A 25,795-nucleotide genomic window follows, 5' to 3' on the forward strand; every position below is an offset into this window, starting at 1 on the left:
ACAGACCTACTACTTCACTATAGATACAACAAGTATGAGGGCCACGTAATGACCATCAAGTGTTTTAATTGTGGAGGCTGACTGAGGACTCACGCCGCTTTACTTTTGAGCTGCCTTCCTGATCGGTAGCTGACTTATCTGAGCTTATAGAACTGCTTGTACAGTGCCACTCTTCCAAGACGTAAGAGCATGAAACAGCTGGTGGGTGTGCTACAGACTGGGCCGATGAGTTGCATCCAGATCAGGGAATCACAATGTACAAATACACAACAGAACTGTTCTGCCAGTGCGTGAAATGAAGCTTAAGGTGGGAAAACATGAGGAGGGACCTGGAGATGGTGCAAATCTCACGCTTCAAGTCAAAGGCTGATTAGTTTGGTTAGACTCTGGAGAAAAGTTTGAGCCCATTGGTGAAAGTATTAAACCATGAGTTACTGTCTCCTCTGCACTTGGTGCCAGAGGAAGGAAAGTTGTCTGGCAGTCAAATTCTGTTCCTATGGCTGAAATGAGGAAATATTGTCATTTCTAGGGCTTAAAGACATCTGTCATAAACAGTTTCTCCTTTTGCTTGTGTGGATAGCTAGCCTTCCTTTCTTTAGAAGCCATGTGTTAGATAGCAGTAGATGAATATTTTGCAAAAAATCACTGTTCTGAGTAAGAAGAGAAGCTGGAAATTGAGTGCTTGAGAGCAAGCAAAAAGGATTTTTGAGATTTCCTCAAAGGCCATATCATTCACAGCCCTCTTATCTCAAGTTCATGTATTTATTTTGTATGTGTGTAAAGTGTTGGTGGCCTTCAGAGGTGAGCAGTTCTCTTGCTGTATGGATTTGGGATCCATATACTTGCTGCTTTGTTGTTGTTCTAGATCTTTGTGAGACTGAGTTTGTACCATGTTGATGAACGTATTAATGAGGTCTTATTTTGTGTGCAGTGTTGTCAGCCTTTCATACACTTTGCATGTAGCTGAAGTCTTGCTTTTTATTACAAGGTAAAGCCCTATTCTTCTTCCTTTTCCATTCAACTGTCTTGTTATCTTCCCATAATCATGTCTGACACTTCCAATATCTCCATATGTCTTTCTTTCCTGTACTCCTCAAAATTTTGCTTACAGTATTTGCAGGAGGCTATCTACAGGTACAGTTCTCTCATCTATTGGAGCACTGAATCATGCACTTCTGTCCACGTCTTATGTTCAGAATGGTCAGCGTGCACCAAAAAACAGATGTAACCCATGTATGCATTGAGCCAATTTGGCTACTTTTGACACTGTTGTCTGTAACAGTATGTGTGTATCTTTAAGAGCTGTTGATGTCCTCTCCTCCCTCAGGTAAGTTTGGTTTGGTTTCAACACATTTTGTCAGCAGATCTGAACTTTCCCCACATACATAGTACTTTCTTCTTTCTTCCTCTCCCTCTTTCTTTCTTTTTTTCTTTTTTTTTTGGAAGTAAGCTTTGCCTTTGAAAGAAATTGAGAAATTGTAAAGAAGACAAATGGAAGTAAAGCTCGTTGAAATCTTTGCAAGTCATTTTGTCTTCTGTTTGCTTTCATCAAGGATAAAAGAACAGCAAAACCACATCAGAAATAGCAATAAAATTACTGTGGGGGCTGCAAACATAATAATGATAGAGATCACTTAACTGTGATGGTTTCTCTTACGCGGGAATGTCAAGGTGTTTTATTTCTTCTTACCCTGTGAGGTAGTTCACTATTATCCACAAATTTTAGTGCATGCCACATGGAGGCCAGTAAGGAGAGGTGATGCCTTAGAAGTTACACAAGGCTGTGGAAGACCCAGCAACAGAATCCAGAGTCTGGACCACCCAGGGCCATATTCATGTACCGCAAGCCATCAGGAGAAGATTAACTTGAAACCTTTTTGGTTGCTCTGTACAGTATAATCTTCTAAATGAAATCAATGAATACTTGATTTGAGAGTCTCCCGTTGCTCCATCCCTGCTGTTCCTAATGTTTGTTAACAGATTGCTTTGTGGTAGAGTGCAAAGGTGCCGCTCTATAAAACTGTAATGACTTCTGGAAAGGAAGTTGCCCTATGTATTGCAGAAAGCACCATTCAATTTTGATTGGAACATGGGGAGTTGAGAAGTTGTTACTACTGTTAGTACAGCCAGCTGAAATAAAAATTTCTGCTCAGCTATAGTTAAAATGACATTTCCTTTTTCTTTGCTTTCTCTCTCTCTCTCTTTGTTTACCACTGGAATATGAGTGTTTTCTTTGCCCTTGGCAGGGAGCTGGAATGTGGTGAGGCCCTGACACTCAGACGAAGGGCATCTCATTTTCCGTCTCCTGTCCAGTCGTGGATTTCACCCATTCTGCTTGCTACTCCCTTGACTCTCTCTCTGCCTTATTTCTCAGTCCTTGGGAGTTTTCTTGTCAGTTCTCAGGCAGATTTTTTTTCTTTCTGTCTAAGTAGAGAATGAAGTGTTTGGTGGGATGGCTGGGGTTCTCCCCACTGAAGAGGTTTGGCAGTGCCAGGTCTCACACAGCCCGACTTTGGGAGCCAAGGGACTTGGGGAAAAGAGGAAGGGACTGCAGCTGTTAATTAGCACATGTCGGTGCACAGCCAAGTGAAACCAGTCTGAACAGATACTATATTCTGCTCGTGCTATAAGTTAGATTCTGTGTATTTTCTCCTTGGTGAAAGAGCGGTGGCTTTTAGGCTTGTGAATTATGCTACAGTATGTCTCATTACTGAATAGGTATGAAGATAATTTACAACAGATCTATCTGATCTCACTCATTGCATATCAGGTCTTTGCAAACAGCTCTTACCTCACTTTCCCCAAGGTCTAGAAGTCATGAACTTCCAAGACTGTCCTCTCTGTGCACTGGCATGCCAGGCAAGGCCAACTGGTCCAGCTAGCAAGCTGAAGTTGAGCGTGGGGTGAGGGAAGAGAAGGCATTGCGCAGTGCTGCAGCATGCAAGCCTGACCAGTTCCTTCGCTGCTGTGAACCCCAGAAGTCAGCACTTGCTCCAGCTGCTGCCTTGCCCTTCCAGGCCTGCCTGTGTGCCAGGAGATAGTTGTGCAGCTGCCTTCATTGGTGCGAGGAGAAATTCAAGAGAAATAGTGGCAAGCGTAATGTGTACAGAAGTGAATTTTTCTTCTCCGGTTTTTATTTTGTAATACTTCTGAAGAAAACTGCTTTAAATATAAAGTGCTTCATGGAACAGAAACTATTTGTGTCTTAGTTTGTATTTCTCAGGCAGTTATCCAGAGCTTATAGTAATACTTCTTTGGCCTTTTCTAGAGAGTGAATGTAACACATTTCACACTTTACCAGTAAACTGATTCTTCCACAAAAATAATATCTGTTTACAAGGCACTAAGCTTCACCCATTTAGATCTCTTTGTGCTGTTCTAGTCATAAATATCATCTTTATTCCACACGTTTGCTAGTCTCAAAGTGTTAGAGAGGAAATTGATATAAATGGATCTCACAGATTTCAGCTTGCTGTTTCTAGCTCATATTTATAGGACTCCTGTCCTTTTGGGGGCCCAAAGCAAAGCCTGGTGAAAGTGGCAGGGATTTTGGCAACTCTCTGAGCAGCGTACTAGGTCAGCCTCCATTGCAAACTATGCTACAACATTTGAGTTAGAACCAGGGACTGACCAGTCCACATAAAAATACAGAAGGAGTCTCTGTTTTACAGAGATAATGAAAAATGGAAAGTTTCTTTGTCTTTTCCCAGAAATTTTTCTACAGACATATGTATATATATACTTACATATTTTGGCACACCAATCTAGTAGCCAAGTCAATGAAATATTGAGAGTCTGATGGCATGAAAGTTCACGGCTTTAAATCACTTTTTCGTTGAGGAACATTAAAATAACTGCATGTATGTTTCAGGAAATCTGTCAAGTAAAATGCTTGCAAGAAATGCATGTATTGTTGATGGCAAAAAATATCTGCTGTCTTTTTCCATGCTGCTGATCATGTGTGTAATCCCAAATGACCATCTGATGTGATTTTACAATCATTTTGAATGAGGAGTTCAGACTGACTATTACTTGTAACTCTGTCATTCCTCTCTAGTTTTTCTTTCTTAATGACAGCAGTGTTCTTGATCTGTTCTAAATCTTTTGCATTTTGTTCTGATGTTTATTACACTATTTTCCAAATTTTTGAAGCAAAGGTCTTTCAAGATGAAGAACAATCCTTCCCTGGAAACTGACTGGAAAGCCAAATGATCTTTATTGATATAGATATTGCCTTACACTTCCCCTCTTTGGAAATCACTGCTCCATTATATGTTATTGCTTCCTCTTCCCTAAATGCCTTTGTGAGTAGTAAAGTACAGTGTTGACATTTAAAATATCATCACTGGCATGGTTGATAGATGAGTGAATGACTGAGAGAGCTCCCTCCTCGGAGGTGATTTTTTTCAGGCTCTGCAGATTCAGTCTCCAGCAAAGGTTATGTTTTGTATCAGTTATGCTCACTGCATGTTCTGAGCTTTGCCTTGCAAACTTGCATGGCGCTGTGGTTTTTCCTACAGTCATTATAGTCCATGCCCATCTAGTGTCTTGTCCATCAGCTGCCCCATAAGACTTGTGCAGCACTTCAGGAACAACACAACCACATCACAGCAGTTAAATGTGAAAAAACATCAGTCAGAGCTTGCACGGTTTTCATGTGCCAGTCACAGACTGTCACCTAGAGCGTGCTACCAGCTTGGATAAGCTGTTCATATTTTATGTTACAGTTTGTCAATACATTGCTATTTTCACTGCTGTTTCTTTGATCTCAGAAATAGTTCTATACTGGTCAGGAAGTCTGCTGGCACTGTCCGATTTGCCCATGTCTGCCTTTGTGTTCGTTACAACACAAAGGAAAGATATGAAATCACCCCTTCAGAAAACACCATAGTTGCCAAATAGCATAGCATTTATTAAGCAGTTCTTAAGTGTTACTGTGGGCTTCTGCTTTACGTCTCAGTTCTCAAAGATTGCTATTTACACCATTCTTTCATTGATGTATATTTGGCAATACAGAAATATTATCAGCACTTATTATTGTGGCAACTTGTAAGAATCCATCGCACATTAGAACTGCAATGCAAGAAGAAAATAGAGAACTACCCTTTGCCCTGAGACTACTCTCTGAAGGTCTAGATAGACTGCAGGAGGTCAGTGGATACAAAGAAATGGGAGGTAAAAGAAGTGATGTTATGAGCACTTGTGGTCTAACACTACTGTTGACAGATTTAGATAAATTTCACTGGTGCTTGACTGTGAAGACATCGACTCAGGACTCAGGATGTTCCTGTGGTTTTAAAGTACATAGCTATTATCACTTAAAACCTGATAGTGAAGTATGCACTGCATCAGCTCCATCTCAGATCACCAGTAGTCTGTTAAGTCGGTGTGCTGTACTGGTCAGTCCCACTACATCACAAGAGGGCTGAGATGATTTTCCCTTCTAGCACATGTGGTAAGGGAGCTTTTGTTACTGACATTTTTCAAGACATGCTTCTACTTGAAGAGTTATAGACAGTTAAAAGCAGATCAAGAATTGGTGTCTTAAGATTTTGTATGTCTTGTAAGGGGTATTTCCAATTCTTTGTATACATTCAAATATATTTAGAAATGAAGAGTTTTGTAGTGCTAATGTGAATTTATGAATCTATGTATGTCCCTTTCTCCAAACTGGTAGTCTTTTTAATATGAGAAGAATTATTGATACATCCTTAATTTATCACTTATTAGAAGGCTCATAATCTAAATGGTTCACATTAGAGAAAAGGGGTCAATGTGCAAGCAAAGTTCCTCTGTGTTGCAGTATATGAAAAATAAAATAAAGGAATATATATGCTTTTATTTATGTTAATTCTTCACTCCAAGCATGGTGTGACTACATTCTGTCTAGTCTGTTGGTTTTTTTTGTATCTCAGGAGTTACAGCTGAAGTAAACGACATTTGGAGATGGGCAATTAAAATAATTGAGTAAGAGAGTCTTCAGTTTGAGAAAGGATGTAAAAGATAGGGATTTTTTTAATTTAAGGAAGGCATAAGTAAGACGGAACATGACATTGGTGTACAGAATGATGAATGATACAGAGAGTGTGAACGGGTGCTCTTGCTTGCCCTCTCTTCGGTACAGAAGCAGAGGGACATTCAGTAAAGCTGAAAAGCAAATGTAGTAGCACTATTTAAAGGCAGTTTTTAAGCAATAATTACCTTGTTTTCACAAGCACATCTTGTTTCTTCATTATGCTGGTGAGGAGAATGCAAGATATCTGTAGAAGATTAATTCAGGTTATCCTTCTAAACAGTTTTTGTGGACGTATTGCAAAGACTAGTTCAGAATATATGCCTGATTCCACTGATAAGTGGAAGATGTGTGAGACAAAGTATAGGTAATGAGACTATCTATATATTTACCAGATAAAGCAAGAAGTAGGTATCCAAAACAGACATCTATTGGTGATGGAAAGAACATTGCTCTACAGTTGTCCTCCCTATGATTTTTACATGTGTCCCTGCAGTATCTGCTTGTGAGCCTTTTTAAAAGACTGATATTCTGTCACTTTGGCTCAGTGCTTTACTGGAAGGTTCAAGCAGATTTCTGTCCATGAATAATTAGTAGGAAATACATTTATACTTCCAGAACATTCTTTTCAGGTATTCTCTTTTATATGTATATATTTCATTTAATATTGATCTTTTATTAATAAGTTTATGTCAAAATTCAGAAGAAAATGTATTTTTATTAAATAGTTTTATTAAATAGAATAAATTGTGTATGTGCCTCACTCCCACCATTCTTGGGTAAAAAGAGGATGGTGAGACTTGCAAATGGCTTTCATATGAGACTTGCATATGAGTGTGATCATATTTTGGTTAAATTATTATGATATCTATTTAGCTACATTGTTACTTTTAGACTTGATCTCTGACACGCTTTTTGTAGGTTTGTAATTACTTTTTAATTCCTCAGCATACTGCTTTATTTCACTTTCTGCAATTCTTAGCCACATGTGGTCTTCATCAGTCTAATCCCTTGTTCCTTGTTCCTGTCATTTCCACTGTCTATGTCTAGTCTGTTGTACTAATGTTTGTGTTATGCTTATGACCTGGATGATGGCTGTAAGCCTTTTATTTGCATGTCTCAGTTTCCTCCACCTTAAGATGGGAACATTTGTAATCTTGGTGAAACACCTCAGAGTTTCTATGTGAAATCCACTCTCCTATGTTGAAAAAACTACATGTTTAGTACATTTCCTTATGCCTCCTGATTAAGTCTTTGCTTCTCACTGACCTAAGAGACATCATGAATGCGTTTGCTGATACTGTCAGTATTCAATTTTGTGCAATTTTGCATATTATAAATATTTGCAAGATTGGATATATTTTATGAATCATCTATGTATCAGTTTTGTAAAAGTTTTTATGAGGAGTTGCATATTTATGTGTGTATGTGTGTGCTTAGTATATAAATTGCACACTAAGAATATATCTGCCTGCTAGTGAGGTCCAGTTGCCTCTGAAATAATTTCCTGTGTTATGGCAGCCCTGTAATGCCATGCCAGAACATGGTGAAGAATAGCTTAGCCACGTGAAATAATAGAAAAAAATTAATTGTGTGTGTAATTACCTATTTTGAAGTATGCAGATTTTATGTCTAAACTTAAGTCAGAAGAAATATTCAATCTAGTTTTTTTTTATTTGTCAGACACCCTTCAAAATTTATCTAAGCTGCTGGCAAAGCTGCCATCCATAAATCTCAGCCAAAGACTTGCTGCTAAGTTTTTAATGCTATATTATTTCTATTGTTTGCAAGTGATTACATTTTTTGTTGCTATCTGTGGACAGAGCCTCACTGGGTTGAGCATATAAGTATATGGGAATGGAGGGAGGAGGATTTGTGTTAGTTTAGTGGAGATGATAAAGCTGAAAACATAGCAGGACATAAATCAGATTTTTATTCTTTTTCTAGTTGGCTCGTCACAATAAAACATTGCAACAGATGCTGAAGCCAGGGTCAGATCCAGATGAAGGAGATGAAGCCCTGAGCTATTACGCCAATCATACAGCACAGATAGAGGTAAGAATTGCTGTCTAGAAGATTGAGTATGAGACAAGCTTGCATATTGTACAGGGCATGTCAACCCTCTTTAGACTTCTGAAAAGCTAAGCTTAATCAAATATATAGATTATTTATGAGAAGAAGAAAGCTAAGTGCTGTTCTTTTGGCTATGGGAGAAGAAGGAATGTAGCTATTTTATATAGGTACATTATGTATTAAAAGTAACTCCAAGTAATCATTTTACAAAAGCTTTCTTTTGTGTTATCGAACATGTTTTGTTAGGGGAATAATGAGTGTAGATAGTAACTGTGTCATGAAGTCAAGAGTAATTTTGTATGATACATCACTCAAATAAAGAATCTTGAGTTCTAAACCAGTGATGCTAACTGATCAAATTAAAAGTTTGGCTGCAGTACAAAGAGGTTTTGAAGCGATGTTGACATTCAGTATGGCTTTTGTTTAAAAGAGCATGGCTCTGTCTGATGCAAGTGCCTTGAGCCCATAGCTGCCACTGAGGTAGGCTACTGTTGACATCGTTATCTGTGCCAGCCACCAATCTTTTTGCTGCTCACACCATAGAATCACAGAATCACCAAAGCTGGAAAAGATCTCTAAGATCATCTAGTCCAACCATCCACTTACCACCAATATTGCCCACTAAACCATGTTCTGGAGTCTTACATCTACATGTTTCTTGAACACCTCCAGGGATGGTGACACAGTACGCAGCAACATGGCTTGCTCTGTGGCTGTGGTGATTGTTTAGAGGGCAGTCAAGTGCACCTTTTAACATATTTTAATGTTTTGGAGGCTCTTAAGTTATTTAGCAAGTATTGGGTGACTAAGTTTTCTGGGTAGGCTGCAGATGTGAGCATCAAAAGAAGCACTGTGATCTGCTTCTATGTGACAAATGGATTCTTACAAGAGTGATTTCTAAGATCTCTTCAAACATCAAGACCACTGTAACTGACAAAGCCTATTTTTCTGGCAAAGGCTCTGTTCTGTGAGCTTCTGCTATCTGGCATACTTTTTAACTGTGGAGCACAATAGGAAGCCTACCTCTTCATTTGAGTCCCAGACCAAACTGAAGATGTGCTGCCAGGGTCTTTCACTTGCCAGTCCCAGTACACAACCACTGGCCTGAGAAATAACTGCTTACCTAGGATACTTCAAAGTAGCCTGTTCAGTTTCACATGATGCACTTGCCCTTGGGCAGACGAATAATTATCCTTCATTTCCAATGCAAATATGCTTGAATATGTTATACTTAAAAATGGCTTAGGATGAGTTTGATTTTTAGTATGCTTATCTAATAAATATGAATTATAAGAGAGAAAAGAAGGTCCTGATATGCAGGACTGTGATTGGAAAACTGAAATTCAGCCCAGAATTGCTCCTAAATCAAATGGGTTGTTCTTTAGATGAAAGCACTCCTTGACCTGTTAGACATTTCGGATACAGCTCCCTGATGTTGGGATATCTCATTTCTTTGATTTGAAAGTCATATAGTATCTTTTTTTTTTTTTTTTTCCATAATACTGCCTCTACTGAGACATGGGTCTAGAAGTAAAAATGAGGTTTCTACCCATTTTTCAATTGACATGTAATGCAGACTCCATGATCAGAAAAAGAAAGCAATTTGAATGACAGTGTAGTAAAATGGAGTAAAATCTAACTCACTCACTGATGGCTTAGTAGACTCTGAAACACAAATAATGCAAGACCTTGTTTCTTGCCAAGTAAGCAAAGAAAAACTGACAAGATATGGGTTCTCTCTGAGAAACAAGGTGCTTTTTTTTGCATCTTCACCTTTGCAACTTCTGTCATCATAGGAATAAATTCAAGGTGGAAGAAGAGTTCCATAATCCATTAGAAAGGCTCTGAACTTCTACACTGTTTAGTAGAAGAGCTTCATTTCAATCCACTGCAAAACTGAAGCATTCTAAACTGGAATATTTTTTATGTTTGGGCCTAGGTTTCAGTTGAGATATATGATTTGTCACTGTATTTGCAAGCAGATTTTTGAAAATAGAAATGGGGTTTTACTTTATGTTTTAGGATTCATTGACTGACTTTTTGGTAATGTACAAATAATTTATGCATTCATTTATAAATTATAAGGAAGCTGTGAGCAAAAAGAGCTGTGACAAAACTGTTGAAAAGTCACTGATCCTGAGAAAAAAATGTATGTCCATTTTATTTATAGATTGTTCGTCATGACAGAACAATGGAACAGATTGTCTTCCCTGTCCCCAATATTTGTGAATTTCTCACTCGGGAATCCAAAAGTCGGGTATTCAATACAACAGAGAGAGATGAACAAGGGAGCAAAGTCAATGACTTTTTCCAACAGACAGAAGATCTGTACAATGAGATGAAATGGCAAAAGAAAATTAGGAGTAAGTATTGTAATTTTGAAAAATTCCTCAATTATGTTAAAAACTCACTTTTAAGTCTTCAAATACGTTCAATTTTAGTTATACGCTTTTCACTATTCACTCTGCAACAGGCAAAGCTTCTCAGAACTTGAGAGAGTAGATCTACAGAGTGTAGACCAGCTGAGACACTTGCATGCCACCATAAAAGAATCATAATATGGAGCAGCTACTAATGTAAATAATGTGTTCAAGATGCTGTTCTGGACTGCAAAAGTTAAATGGAAGAATGGATGAACAGGGTGTAGCTCCAATAAACTCAGTAGAGTGGAACCTAATTAAGCCAAGACCTCTAATATATAACAAAACCACGTGTAGCTGCAGATTTGAGGTTTGCAGATTTCTACAAGACCATTAAAAATATGTTAATGTCAGTCACTTAAAAACATCTCTCAGCAGAACTTCAGCTGCTTTAAATCTGCGTGACTCCCATGGAGTCCATTCCCCTTTGCCAGTTCACATCAGCCTTGCTTGACTAGGCTGCAGTATGTCCCCATCTGTGAGCCCATCCTGGTATATGTACTGTGGCAGTGGGAGAGGCATATACACTTGCTTAAACTACAAGGGAGACCAAGCCAGGTAACATGAGTTTCTCATTTTGTTCACTGGTGGGCATTACAGCTGCTGGCCCTCACTGGGAATGGGGCAGCTGCTGCTCCTGCCAGTGTCCCAGGGATGGGGAGCTCCTGCCAGCTCTGCAACTGTCAGCTGTGCCCTTTGAATTTGGAGCAGAGAGCCAAGGCTACAAACTGATTTAACATCCTTGACAGATAGAAAGGAAATGTATATCTTGTATGTGTATACATGTATATAATAAACACGTAGGATGTATCACTTTGTTCACTGCTAAAGTGCAGATGCTGCTGGGGTGGCAGACATCAGCTGTTGAGCAGCTCACAGGAGCGTTATGCAATTGATTAGGAGGGAAGTGAAGAGCAGGATCTATGGTCAGAGCAGCAGGGAGTTTGGATACTTAAAGCAATATGCCTCAATGCAGCATCCTTAATGTGAAAGAAACAAGAGTGTTGGATACAGTTCCTTAAAATTTCAGTTCTGAAGTTATAATTTTCAGAAGCAGTTGAAAGTTTTCCATATAAGTCCTACTGGCCCAGATCCACTTTCCTTAGTGGCACTGTGAAAATTTGTACTGATAATCTGAGCAGAGTAAAGGCATAAAATAGATGATTCTAGAATAACTCCCTAACTGCAGTCTGTTTGGGAATAAAATCCATCAGATTGTAGAAAAATTGCTTCACTGACAATAGTGTGTCTGTTTTTTCTTGCTTGAGAAACACAAATTAAAAAAGCCGGACCTTATACTTACATAAACCAGACCTCCCTGTTGGTATAAGCAAGGAAAACTAGTTTATTTTTATTCAGAACAGAAATTCCTCAATTCATTTCATCAGTGGAACAGCCCAGAAGTCTCCATGTTGTTTTTTTGTTGTTGTTTGAAAAGATAATATAAATTTAGGTTCGGTTCATTGTTTAGCCAAGTGTCTGTTACCAGGCAGTCTCTATTGCTGAAATTGACAGATGCCATTTGCAATGGCTCCAAATGCTTAAATCCCAGCAGTCAACAGCACAAAGTTATCACTTAATCATATTCAACCTAATTATTTACCTAATCACTATTAAAATCTATTTAGACAGTCATTTTCAGCTGAAGGAGTCTATATGAAAAGTTAGCTGGGTGCAGGTAAGTCAAGAATATGTTTTGCATATTTGCAAGAGTCTCTCAATGCTTGAAAATCTAATTGATATGAATACATCATCTGAAAATAGCTAACTTCTCTGACTAAGGGTTCTCTCACACCACTGCGCCTTTCAAATGTTCATTTAAACATACGATAGCGCAGTCTCAAATGTGAGGTGCTTGCCTGGGTCTTAGTACCCTCTGATCTTGTTCCTGGGCTTTTTGCTGAATCGTTTATGTGACTCTGGACACAAAGTATTAACACTTTTTTTCCTTACTTCTCTATTTTGCATTTTTTAACTTGGTTAAAGGTCCTTTGGAATATAGTCTCCTTCTGTGTGTTCACATAGTACTTCACATTTGAAGGTCCTGGCTTCCTTTTAAAGCTTCAAATTATTTTAATAGTACAGAGTTGTTGCTCAGCAGGTAATCTTGGGTGTCTGAGCATTGTACAGGAGATAGCTTTCATGGAGCCATACTCCACTCAGACCAAATTTTATCTGCTCCTCAAAGTAGATCAAGATATGTTTAGTTTGATAGAGGTGGGGAAAGTACTGCAGTTCTGAAATTTTGCCTGTTCCATTTTTCTTTGAATAATATCATCTGCATATCTGATCCAAGTGGGTCAGCTGGATGACCTGTGTTGGGTCTCCTGGTTGCCTGGCATGCAGGATGCCTGAAATCCAGCTGTTCATTGGACTCCATATTTCCACACACAGAGGCTACAGTTTCAGAGCCAGGTGAAGAGAATCCTTCACACAAAGTCCAGTTGTGAAACCTCAGCTGAGGCAAAACTTTCATATATATTGAACTGTATTGGAGATTTTGGATGAAAAATCCTGCTTGAAACAATATTTTATGGCTAGCCTATGTTTACTATGTCTCTTTTAGCTAATGTTAAAGTTCTGCATGTTTGTTTTGTTTACCTCAGTTTTCTTCATTAATCTGTATTGTTTAACTCCCTCGAGGCCATTACTGACTGGGCTGATGCCTGCTTTCTTCCCATTCAATGCTTTTTTTTCTCGACTTTCTAGATAATCCACTCCTATTTTGGTTCTCACGACACATCTCTCTCTGGGGAAGCATTTCCTTCAACCTTGCTGTATTCATCAATTTAGCAGTTGCTCTGTTCTATCCCTTCGGAGATGATGGAGATGAAGGCAAGTGGAACTTTTTATTTTTCCTTTTGATTTTAGTTGCTTTTATTCTAAGGTAACGTGATTGTGTAAAACTGCATCTTCAGGTGTGCTTGTTTCTGCAGGAGCCGTGTAGTGTCTCCTAGATAGGAACCAGATGTTGTCTGAGATGTTGATCTTCAGTGTGTCATGTCCTGTGTGACATGAAACAAAACAGACAGAACACAGGAGCTAATCTGAAGATCGTGTAGATTATCTGAGCTAATTCTTTTCTTTTTTTGCTTAATTATTGTCAGATTGCAGTGTACTAATGCACACATTCAGTTACAGTTTCTGAGCTGAAGAAGGGTACCTGGCAGCAGAGGGACTGAGATTCCTTAAAACTGACCAATTTGAGTGACTTGCAATGTTAAAATGTGTGGAATATGATGATATGAAAACTAGCTCATTGACATTTGATGATTTTAATGGAATAAAAGAGCCACTGATGCAGACGACAAAAACATTATATAAAAATATGCTTAAAAGATGTGATTCTGTCTCTGCTTCATCACATGGCACAGAAATGCAGCAAATAATAAATTTCATTAAATAAATGCAGCAGAGGAGCAGGTGGCCTCTTTGAATCCCAAACAAGCTTAATTGGGATAAAGGAGACTGGTAATGGGAGTAGATCCATTCACCTCTGGGTCTTTAATTCATGTCCAGTCTAGCCAGTAATGTGACTGAAAGTCACTTCTGTCTGATGGCATGTGAACTGCACTACTGGAAACAGGCCAGCTGCATATGTTTTTCACAAATACCAGAATTGGCACCATCCAACATTCCTGTTGGCTGGCTAAACAGAAAGCAGCAGATTAAAGTATATTGGCATGGAGACCACACTGCACTTTCACCTTGCAGCGTGGGCTCTGCAGGTCACAGTGCAGAGAGCTCCACAGCCTTGTGTCTGCAGGGTTCAGCTGTGGAAATGGGAAGCATTTGCATGCAGTGCTTTCCTGCCTGTAAGCCGAAGAGTCGCTCAGAGTGCACATGTGTCAGAGTGTAAGAGAAGAAATAAAGAGTTAAAAATGAACCTTTTAAGCTACTGAATTTTTAGCTAATTTATACTCAAGGAAATCCTCTGGTCTGCAGTCAATAGGCATTAATACTTGGAACTGCAGATTTGTGTGGTATTAGTTAAAGTGGCCCCGGTAATCCAGTGATTTCAGCGATAGTGCATTTCAGGATTCCAATTCTCAGTCCTTGCAGCAGCAGCAGAGATTTCTGAACAATAAACAATAGGTGTGGCCCAATGGGATAAGCACGGTCACGAGGCAGACTCCTTCCAGTCTCCACCAAAAACTGATCTGGGAGCTGGAGTTTGTCTCACATTTTCCCCCTTCCACTTGTGTGCAAATCCACATTCACGTGTCCGAGGTGCTTGGGCTGATCTAACCATCTCAGGAATGCTGCTGCCTTCGGATGGATTTCTGCATTTCTTACATCATACGGCATAAGCGAAATTGCACTCCAGATGAGGTTTCTTTGCCCTGTGCATATCTGCATGTGTTACATGACACAAAATCATTTGACCTGCAGTAGGGAAGAGAGAAAAATTTATTAAAGAAACACCGAGTGCTTCGCTCATACTTTTCAGCTCCACTTTGAAGCTATTTTTTAGGATCCGTTAAAAATTTCCAGATCTTGTTGGCAAAGAAACTATCCAGCAGAGCTGCCCTTAAATCTCTTGCCAAGGATATAAACACTCCTGAACTTTGGAAAAGTTTGAATGCCATCTGAATTTTGAGGACAAGGCCTCACCTTATTGTTTTCACTGATGCTGCTTAGCTGTGTATCTGCTGCCAAGGAGATACCATTATTCCTATTGTGATCCTTAGTAAATTCTCTATTCTGTTCTCCCCTGCCACTGAGCTCTCAGTTAATCAGTAGAAGTCAGTGTGTGAGTGTGACAGCACCCCAAGATCTGAATGTGCTTTTTGCATCAGAGTGACATGGTGTGCTCCCAGAGCCTTAAGCAGAGGAGAAAGGGAAAGCACGGGCTTCGCTCAAGTCTCGTAGACAGTCTGGGAGCCATCACCTTGCCCAGCCTGACTCTGAAGGCTTATGTGCCTGCAGGAGCTTAGCAAGAGCAAGGACCTGCCACCCACTGGGAGCAAGGCTCAGTGGTTCAGCAGCTCCTGGCAGTGCAGATGCTGCTGCTTCTGCCCAGGTCCCCATGGCCACCCCCCACTGTGGCAAGTGGCTGATTTTTGAGCAGAGGCAGAGCTGCCTCCTGCTGAATGCCTGCAGCCCTTGAGCAGCAAGCTGCTTCTCTAAAAGCAGGCCTCTTCTGTGCCCTTTGGGTTGGGAACGAGACACTGTGGCTTGTGCTATTGCTGTGCCACTCCAAGGACTGGCTATTTCTGCAGCCAAACAATCGCTGAGTTAGAACAAAGGAGTCCTAATGATCCCTGCAAGAGGGAGATAATTAGTAGCCTGCTCCAGGAACAGGATAAACTATTTCATCTCTGAGCACTATGCAGATTTTAATAGAAATTTCATTAGCTCTTCTTACTATATTACCTGTGCAAATCAACAATACTATGATAATAACAGTTCTTATTGCAGTTAGGGTAAGTCGCGCTCAGCAGTTGCGATGCATGAGTCACACTTTGTCTTATCTATATGAGCCAAGGAATTGATCTTCTGGATCTGTTTTGTGGTGAAAAACTGAGTCACCGAAGATGCGTTTCTCAGCTCTCCCATTCTTCTCCATGCAGGCACACTTTCTCCGTTGATTTCGGTCCTCCTCTGGATAGCTGTGGCACTTTGTACAGCAATGCTGTTTTTCATCTCCAAGCCAGTCGGCATTCGACCCTTCCTGGTGTCTGTTATTCTCAGGTCTATATATACAATAGGGCTCGGTCCTACCTTGATACTTCTTGGTGCTGCTAATGTAAGTACTCAAAAAGCAAGCAGAATTTTCCCTTTCAGCAGAGGCAGAGATATTAAGGGCCTCAATTAGAACTGTGCAAAGAACTTCTTTCTCAGGCTCACTGGTTAACACAAAGAAAAAAAATAATTTCCAGTCGTCTCGAAACAGTGATGTCAGCAAGCAGAAAAGCTGAGAAAAAAAGGATTTGGTTTTGTTCACATGTAAATATTTTAAAAATAAAAACAATATGAAATTTCAAAGAAACATTGCTGAATAAAAGGAATCAAATTTACAATTCTTTGTGTTAAAAGAAAAATTTTCTCTACAAATATGCTCAGCAGAATTGGCACAGATTTGTCAGGTGCTTCTGTGAGCCTAAATCTACATTTTTGAAAAAGGTTTTCAAAATTAAAAATTCTCTCAGCCCTTTCCCAGATCTCTTAATTTATTCATGGCTGTGTTTGCGTGTTTACTGAGCTTTGTAGGATAGGCAGTCACGCTCATAAGCCGTCATTTTAGATTTCTGCCTGACTGCTGCAGCCCTAATTCAGCTTAGCACCAGGCAGCAAAGTATTAGGTTATTTGATTCTATGAAAATTTTGCATGCTCAAAAATGCCCAGGCATGTGGTCCGAGGTAAAGGCAAGCAAGCAGTGCTTGGCCATGTCAAATTTGTGAAAGAAGAAACGTGTGGAGTCCTTATTGCTAGTCCTGGACTACCAAACACCCCTTTCTTATGTACTTCTGCAGTACTACTCACATGCAGGCAGAGCTCAGGAGCAGTGGCAAATCTGTTGCTGGTGCTTAAAAACCATTCTTCAAAAGTGACACTGGTATGTTTAAAAGGAATCTTATTCTGAAAAAATGTGATCTGAAGGAAATGGGAGATTTTCCCACCCCCACACATGCTGTTGTGTTACTATTGTTCTCTTTGCAATTGTATTTATAGCTGCACCTGCATGGTCTCAGATCTGAACTCATTGGTAGGAATTGGTAGGAATTGGTAGGAATTGGTAGGAATTCACTCCCCAGTTGTTGCTTAATACCTTACGATGTTAATCCCACCCTGCCTTCTCATGAATGTTGTAGAGATCTCAGTGCAGTGGTGAAGGGGTGATACACTTCCATTTAGTCTGATGGACTCACACCCAGTATGTCTTGGAGTTGGATTTGTCTCTTTTGAACTTCAGCCATCTGGAAGTTGAGTGTTTGTTCAAAGTAGCCTATCCGGAATTTTTCATTCTACAGCAATGCAAGCAATAAATAACAGAATTTTTTCTGATGGAGTAAACCTGGCCTTTCTTTACCCCCCACAGCTTTGCAACAAAATAGTGTTTCTGGTGAGCTTTGTTGGAAACCGGGGAACTTTTACTCGTGGCTACAGAGCGGTCGTCATGGACATGGCTTTTCTCTATCACGTGGCATATGTCCTGGTCTGCATGCTGGGCCTCTGTGTGCACGAATTCTTCTACAGTTTCCTGGTAAGTGTGTGCTTCTGTGGAGGGGAAAACTTTGCAAAAATAGAAAATACCGTTGCACGCATGCAGCTGTCTTCAATTTCTTCCTGACAATCAAGCCAAATCGTGTATTTTTAGCATGCCATTGTGTTGCTGCCCTGTAGGAGCTGCTGTTTTCATTAGAACCCGCTTCTGTTAGGAGTTATTTTATCTGTTTTAGAGGTGACAGTTTTCTGTTTCTTTTCATAAAATTATCATACAGCCCACTCCTTTCTTCTGTTCTTCCGCAGCATACCTTTATTTGGCGTATGTTGTTCCTGTGTCTTGTGTCAGTTGGGTCTTCAGGCTGTGGTCTGTCTGGGGCAGGAATTGGCCACTGGTATTATGCCGACTATCCCATCCCTCTGTAATTAGAATGTTGCCATAAAAAAACTACTTGGGGTAACAGAAAGATTCATCACATTAAATATATGCCACTTCAGTTTTCTTTTGTTGCTATTACCCGGATAGAATGCCTTTTTATAATATGATACAGGTGCAGTGAAAATGAATCATACAAAATTATGCTAAACTCAGCTAACTGCTCCCTTCATGCTGAGTGGCAGTAAAAGGGGTTTCACTGTTCTTGTTTTCTAATCCTTTTGCTCTATACTGAAACTTTTAGGGAAACAGAATAAATTGTGGTCATTTGTATGTGTTCACTATCCCGCTGTTGTATTTTTCTCAGCTTCCTAAATAGGGGTAACATGTCACAGAGATGTGTTAAGCACTCCAGAATTTAGGGGTTCAACCCTTACTCTCTCTTGCTGAAGTCAGTTTCCAGGTCAATATCTTGACAGTAGAATCAGCTTCAGGATTGGACAGACTTCAAAGTAGTCAAGATTTTGAGGCTTTAGCTGCAGGGCCCTTTTCACCTGAATGTATCTCTCCTACTATGTAATGCCCTCCTTCAAAAATGCACAGCAAATCACATTACTCCTTCAGTGAGTAGGGGATTCTCTACTGTAAAATACTGATTTGCCATGTAGTTTAGGAAACATTTTATATACTTTTTACAGTGATGGCTGTGAACAAATGTTCACGCTTTGTGGATGTTATAATTATCCACATTCCTAAGTTACTTACAGGTGTTCACTTTGTAGTGGAAGTATTCCAAACTCTGGTATTTGTTCCTCATTTTAAGCTTTGTCTTGTATGGAATGAATGATAACTGTCCTTCCTCTTTCTTCTTTTGTTATTTATCCTTTCACAAGGCTGTGGATTTCAGGTCTTGTGAATTGTGACTAATACCTTCTCCTGTGGACCATTTTGATCAATCACAGTCTGTCACTTTATATCTGTAATCAGTGTGATTTGAAGAGGAAATACATATAATATAGATAAAGTCCAAAGCACTATAACAAATCAATACAATTGTAAGAGAGAAAAAAGCTGTAGATTCTTGAAAAGCACTTATCACATTTAATTGCTATTTTTAAGCCTTTGATATTTAAAGCGATATTATCGTCATGTATACTTTTCTTTAAATACCAGGAAAGCACACAGTGCAGGGTAAATGAGAATGGAAGTTTGGGCTTTTGTACAAACAGTGCAATGAATTTAAGTTTGTCCTAAAAAGAGATGGCCCAAATCCTTGCACACGTGAGTAATTTTTAAATGATCCCATGAGCTCAAAGAAACAGCTTACAGACATGTAATTACTTGCTTGCACAAGTAAGTTTTTCAGATGCAACCCATGCGTGTTCATCAGATGGGACATAACATGAAAAATAAATTTGTGGATGTAGATCTGTAGTATGGAGACATTGTCTTTGAATTTTAATCTAGCCTGGTTTTGAGTACGAGTAAACAGTGGATCTTGTTGGTAACAACTACCTGAGTCTGAATCAGGCTCCTATATATAAAGCATACCTTTTAGCTTTCGATTTTGCCATAGGCTATCTTAAAATTTCAAGTTCTGTGCTTGATTCTTTCCTCCTGTATATGCAACCCCACCACCCATTGAAATCAATGTGAGTTGTATGTTTATGAAATTAGCACTTCAGAACATGGATGGATGTTTCAGTAGTTCAAATTGTGTTCCTATGTAGGATCTGTGTGTACTCTTTATGTAGCCTCATTTGTATTCATTGTGTTCCTCTACATTATTGTATTTCCAGCTGTTTGATCTAGTATACAGAGAGGAGACTTTGCTAAACGTGATAAAAAGTGTTACCCGGAATGGTCGTTCCATCATCCTCACTGCAGTGCTAGCACTCATCCTGGTTTATCTCTTCTCCATCATTGGGTTCCTCTTCCTGAAGGATGACTTCATCATGGAGGTCGACAGGTTGAAAATCAGGACCCCTGTTGCAGGTATTATTTTTCTTATTAAAATTTGCTGACTTATCTTTGCTGAAAGGAAATTTTATTGATATGTTTGTATCTTGTGGACGCTGAATTAACTCCATATACCTTAGGACTAAATTAAGACTCTAGGTAAAATTTCATGCTTAGTTGTTTTTGAGGCTTTCCTGTTGAAATACTAAAATCTAACACTCACAGTTGATCTGCTGCATTTTCTTTTCTAAGTTCTGCTAACATTAAAAAGATATACATCTGCATTTCATAAGTATTATGAAGAGAAACTCAAAGTGGATTCTGATGGTTCTCATTCCACCTCAAAAGCAGTGCTTATTATTTTCTCTGTGCTGCATGAGGCATGTAATCTTAGCATGTTCAGTAAGTGTATTCACCTGATCATTATTTAAGCTTCATCCAGCTGAAATTTATTAGAAAATCTACGTTTCTGCTGATAGGAGATTTCCTGAGAGCATCTTGTGAATTCAGCATATATTTTAGAAAATACACACTTAGTGTGTAATCTTGGTTTCAGTAAAATAATCAGAAGGTTTTTAGCCAGTTTTTAAAATGGCAGGATTTCAACTTCTTGGAATGAGAGATTTTACCAAAATGGACAGAGAATTGCAAGCTCTATTTGCTAGAAAAAAAGCTAGGTCTGGTATGCTGAGATTTATGTACATGCTACCAACCAGCCTACTGGGAGCAGGGTGCAGAGAAGTACCTGTCTGCATAGAAATACCTGAGAATAACTTTTGCTTAAATTCCTAGAGGAATGTTTTTCCCAATGCTGAGCGCTCCAGACATGCATGCAAGCACAGAACAACCAGTAGGAACCAGCCCAGATTGTGTGCACTCCTTTTTTGCCAGCCTTCTCCTAACTCATACTTCAGGACCTGCTGCACACAAATTAAGCAAAGCTCATTCATGACTTATGGGCATAGGGGAGTATGATGTGCTCATATATCTAATTACTACCATGTAAGAAAAGGAACTTGACAAATTTCTTTAACAGACCTTGCTTTGTGTCACTGATCATCTTCAAGGGGCTGAGATGACTTATATTTGATTTACCATTCATTTGGGATCAGAACTTATAATCTGAAGATTCATTTAGAAAAATAATTGTAGCTACCCTAGAAGAAAGGAGGGTGGGTTACATGGAATACTGGTCTGATCCAGAGCAGTAGTTACTGTGTGATTATGTTTCTTCAGCTGAGTTCTTAAGAAGGTTTTAGTGGTATGTGTGTGTGTATTCTTTCTGGCTTAATGCCTTGCCATTTCTGATCAAAAACAGATCAAGCAAATATGCTGATGGTATACTGATGGAACGTCTTGCATCCCAAGAAAAGCACTTCAATTTTTTTCTTTATAAAGTAACACAGAGAGTCAGAGTGGATGTGTTTTCTGTGTTACAGAAATTTTCTTAGATTTCTACTTTGGTTGCATCATTTTGCCTTCATTTTTTCTCTGTAAACCTTTTTGTACCTCTGATTTGAAATGCAGAAAATTGTTGAAGACGCACAAAACAAAATTGGTTTGATAAAATCAAGTGGATGTATGTATTTACCTACTCTGGGAATGTTAAATTAGTGTTTTACTCAAAGCCATACATATTTACAAATGAGGACCAAAGTGTGTTATAATCCTTGAGAACTCTTAAATATTCTACATTCAGGATAACTGAACATCATCTTGGTGTCCTTCTTGTCAGCTTTTGTGAATAATTTATCTAATGGTTTTAAAACTGACATTATTTTTATATCTGACAGTTGTTCCTTGCTTTGAATATATTTTGTTTTAACCAGAAGAAGCATCATTTGATGTAGATTCATTAATTTCAGGAGCTGAAATAGGAATAGCTGTGATACACAGTAAATATAAAACTGTTTTTGTTCCTTGTGATTGCTTTGAGCTGTTGATGCAGAATGTCTGAGGAAGAAGGAACTGGTGGTATAATTTGTTCTGCTTTTTCTTCTCAACTTTTCAAATTGGTGACTTGCTTCTAGAAAAATATTGATTTAAGTCTTTTTATCAGTGCAGTACCTGTCTTTTTGTCAATATTCTGCTATTTCCTTAGGTATTGGTGAAGTCCCCACTACAACCCTCACATCAATGATGGGAGCCTGTGCAAAAGAGAATTGTTCCAAAAGCATTCCTATTATTAACTCAGGTTAGTACAAAAGTTTCCCAAAATTGATGATCAATTGGAACTGAAGGATTTGTGTGTTATTATTACAGAGACTGTGTGTGAAAAGTGATTATTGTTGTAAGCCAGAAGCACTCAACTTCTGGAATGCTTGGAGCTTAGCTGGCAACTTGCCTATAATTGAAGTGCTTCCCACACCTGATTACAATTGCAACAACATGAGTTTTGTTATTAAAATAGCATGCTGAATCGTTATGCTTCAACAGACAGGTCTTTTTTTTTTTTTTTTTACCTGGCTTTGCTGAGAGAAAAAGCTTGCTGCTTACTTGCAGCATTCTCACCTGCACAGAGTGAGACACAATTAGATCCATTTAGGGCTGCTTGAGTCTGTTTTAATGGTGTAGCATTTAACAGCAAGCTTTTGTTTCCACTTTTCCCATGTGTCTAGGCTGAGGTTGTAGTGTAGGCAGAAAACCTAAGAGCTCAGATCCAGGACCAGCTATGCCTTAATGAGTCGCTGTGGCTGAGTTAAGCATGGGTAGCAGTCCATCTATGTGTTCCCAGCTTGTAGAAAATGCAAGGAAATGAAAGGCTTAATTGCTGTAGTTCAGTGGGCGAATCAGTCTGGTTTTACTTTGTTACCTGCATTATGAAGCTGATCTGTATACAGAAGGACACTGTCAGCTGTAAGTACGTCCTGTTAAAAAAAGGCCTGTACACTGTGTGCAGACCTGGAGATCAAGCCAATTACCAGACACTGTGAGGGGAAGGAGTTTGCTGTGGATCAAGCTGACAGCATTCTCTGCCCTATTTTATTGTTTAAGGCTATGGGATCACTCAGGACCTCTTAACATTAGTGCTAGTCTGTCTCCCCTACTCTCTTCTCCTGAGACAGTATTGTTGTGGCATTTGGTCTTGCACTGCAATTGTTGCATTTGTTTTAGTGTGAGTGTGGCCTTTGCAGTGTGAGTGTGCAGTGTATGGTCTATATGGGTGAATAGCCTGTTGACTTGCCAGTGATGCACTGAGTGAAAAGGAATTGTCTTGGGCCAGTATTTTGAATCACAGAATCACAGAATGGCCTGAACTGAAAAGGACCACAATGATCATTTAGCTTCCACCCCCTGCTATGTGCAGGGTCGCCAACCACCAGACCAGGCTGCCCAGAGCCACATCCAGCCTGGCCTTGAATGCCTCCAGGGATGGGGCATCCACAGCCTCCTTGGGCAACCTGTTCCAGTGTGTCACCACCCTCTGGGTGAAAAGTTTTGATTGTTGCTGAGTGTTAGTTGAGAGCTTAGGGCCAGGCTGGGCCACTCTGTGGGGAAGAACTGCTGCCATGATGGCACAGCGATGGAGTAGGCCACGTTGTAAGCTCTTCCAGGCTGCATGTGGCCCATGAGTTGGACGTGCCTGGTCTACAGGCCTTAACCGCTTCCTGCTACACGTGGTTGCCAGGGTCTGAAGCTGAGGACTTGAGTGCTCCCTTCCTACCCTGTGTTCCAGCATAGCAATTTCACATGCTTCCTTCTTCCCCTACTGATTTTGAACTTTTTGCTTATTTATTTATTTATTCGTGAGGATGAAGGGTGTGAGGGAGAGAACTATAAAAGCAGGCTTTTTCTCCCCAGCAAGTTTGTAAACAAGTGCATAAATAGGCCTCATAAACAAAATGGAAAGCTGTCTGACTAGATAGAGAAAATAGCCTTGGAGCTATTGCCAAGGCAGCTACATTCAAAAAAGTAATCGATCAGTCAAAAGTGATGCAGCTTAGCTTTTGCCAAGTTCTTTAAATGATAGAAATCTCACATTTCTTATTCTTTGACTACTGTTTCTTTAAAAATTAAACAATAATGGAAGAGGGCTATATGAAACATCTAAGTACCCTCTCACCTAATCTTGGACTACTTCTATTCATCAAGTAATACTAAAGAAACAACATTCAGGAAGAACCATTTTGCTCATTTTGGCCAATGGATAAACTCAAAAGTTACTGAGAATCTACCTTCTGTCCTCTCCTGGGACAGTTCTGCCTTGTGGCAAAAATGTGAGTGCAGTAGAAAGCAAAGGCAAGTCAGCCTGGGAGTTGGTGGGATTCATGCTGTAGCAGCATAAAGAAGTTCTCTGCTGTCCGCAGGATACATGAAGTGTTTTCAGTGACATCTCAGGTCCACAGTGGAAATGTAGATACGTTGCTTTTTAAATCATACCGCAGCAAATCGTTTGTTCTGATGAAGTTGTGCCTCTACCTTGAGCTTCACCGGCTGAGCCTGAGCTCAGTCATTGCTTATTTTAGTGATGGAGTTAACTGAGAGCCAGTCTGCTCTGCTCAGGAACGTCCCCTCTCTATAGCTTGCTTCCTCCCCGCTGCATTGAGCTGTTGGCCTAAAAATATTTTGTCTCATTCTCCTGTGGAGTCTCCCACTCTTTACTCCAAAGGCATTCCCATATCACTTAAGTCTTTACCTGGTGAAGCGCTTAAAGGATCTTTACATTCCCAGTAGGTGGGCTTGGCCTTGTGCACTTTGTGCTCTTTAGCTCACAAAGGCCAATGCTGGAAAAATGCAGACACCTTTTTTTAAAGGGAGACGTCTTCACTCATTCCACTCACCGGCCTGGTACCACTTCAGACAAGTTCAGTTTGATCCATGTTGGCATGCAAGTCTCCCTTGCCTCTGCTTGTGTTGCAGCTCAAACCCTGAAGCCAGGTGGCTGTTGGCCACTAGAAGCATTTTTTTACGTGAATCTTCCTGTCATCCCACTTCGCTGCCATGTGATTGACATCACAGGGTGGTCTCAGTGCCCATTCTACATCACTTTTGAATTAAACCTGACCAGAAGACAGCCTACCTTAACACTGTCCAGCCATTAATGGGTCACTCAGCAGGCTGGAGCTGGTTGCAAGTAAAAGCCTTCTGAACCACATTCAGCATTAACATTGGGTCTGCAGCACCATTTCAAACTCCAGATCCACTCCTGTTGGTAATGTGGGCGTAGTCTGTGTGTATGTGTGTAGACAGGAGCTGTGTCTGAGCTGTGAGAACTCTGAGCATTAGAGCACATCTGCTGTTTCCAGCACCTGACCCTAGTCTTGTGAGCAACAAAAATCTTGTTCTCTAAGTACGTAAAGGAAATAGAAGCTGTGGCTTTTATAAAGTCTTTGGGTTTTGTGGTTTTTTTTATTATTTCTCTTGTGAATAGTCATCTTTTCAAGCACAGAGATCAGCTCCCAAAACATCCATGGAGTAACGTTTGGAAAAAGGAAATTGGGGCGGGATACAAAAGTAGAGGAGACAAATTGATATGACTAAGGTCACAGTGTGAGTAAAAATCATCCAGATGCAGCAGAGGAAAAGAAAAAAAAAAAAGATTTCATTGTTTCAATCCTTTCAATTTCAATATTTGAGCAGTTTTCTGGGAGTTTTTCTTTGTTTCTGTTTTTTTTTAAATCTGGCATTCTTAGAGGTAGCAGTGTCTGCAGTGACTATATAGATCAACAAGGAAGTCTGTCCCGTGTCTGCTTTTGCTTTTCTTTTTGCTTAGAGTCTCTTCAGTCAGGAATTCTTTTCCACTTAATTTGCTTGTATATAAAAAGCAGTGGCAAAAGCAGAGGATA

At 39.7% G+C, this 25,795-nt stretch overlaps 1 protein-coding gene across 4 annotated transcripts in view; it reads left to right on the plus strand.

Annotated features, from left to right (window-relative positions):
- ITPR2 (inositol 1,4,5-trisphosphate receptor type 2) overlaps positions 1–25,795 on the plus strand; it is a 272,614-nt gene that overhangs the window by 215,114 nt on the left and 31,705 nt on the right. For all 4 annotated transcript variants that reach the window (XM_052690593.1, XM_052690590.1, XM_052690591.1 and 1 more), the window contains 7 exons: positions 7,961–8,068; positions 10,257–10,449; positions 13,216–13,341; positions 16,080–16,255; positions 17,550–17,714; positions 19,850–20,045; positions 22,111–22,203. In XM_052690593.1, the coding sequence (XP_052546553.1) occupies positions 7,961–8,068; positions 10,257–10,449; positions 13,216–13,341; positions 16,080–16,255; positions 17,550–17,714; positions 19,850–20,045; positions 22,111–22,203 (1,057 nt within the window). The remainder of the gene's footprint in view (positions 1–7,960; positions 8,069–10,256; positions 10,450–13,215; positions 13,342–16,079; positions 16,256–17,549; positions 17,715–19,849; positions 20,046–22,110; positions 22,204–25,795) is intronic.

Source organism: Tympanuchus pallidicinctus, unplaced genomic scaffold, assembly GCF_026119805.1.
Source record: "Tympanuchus pallidicinctus isolate F22 unplaced genomic scaffold, pur_lepc_1.0 scaffold27, whole genome shotgun sequence".
Classification (NCBI taxonomy): domain Eukaryota; kingdom Metazoa; phylum Chordata; class Aves; order Galliformes; family Phasianidae; genus Tympanuchus; species Tympanuchus pallidicinctus.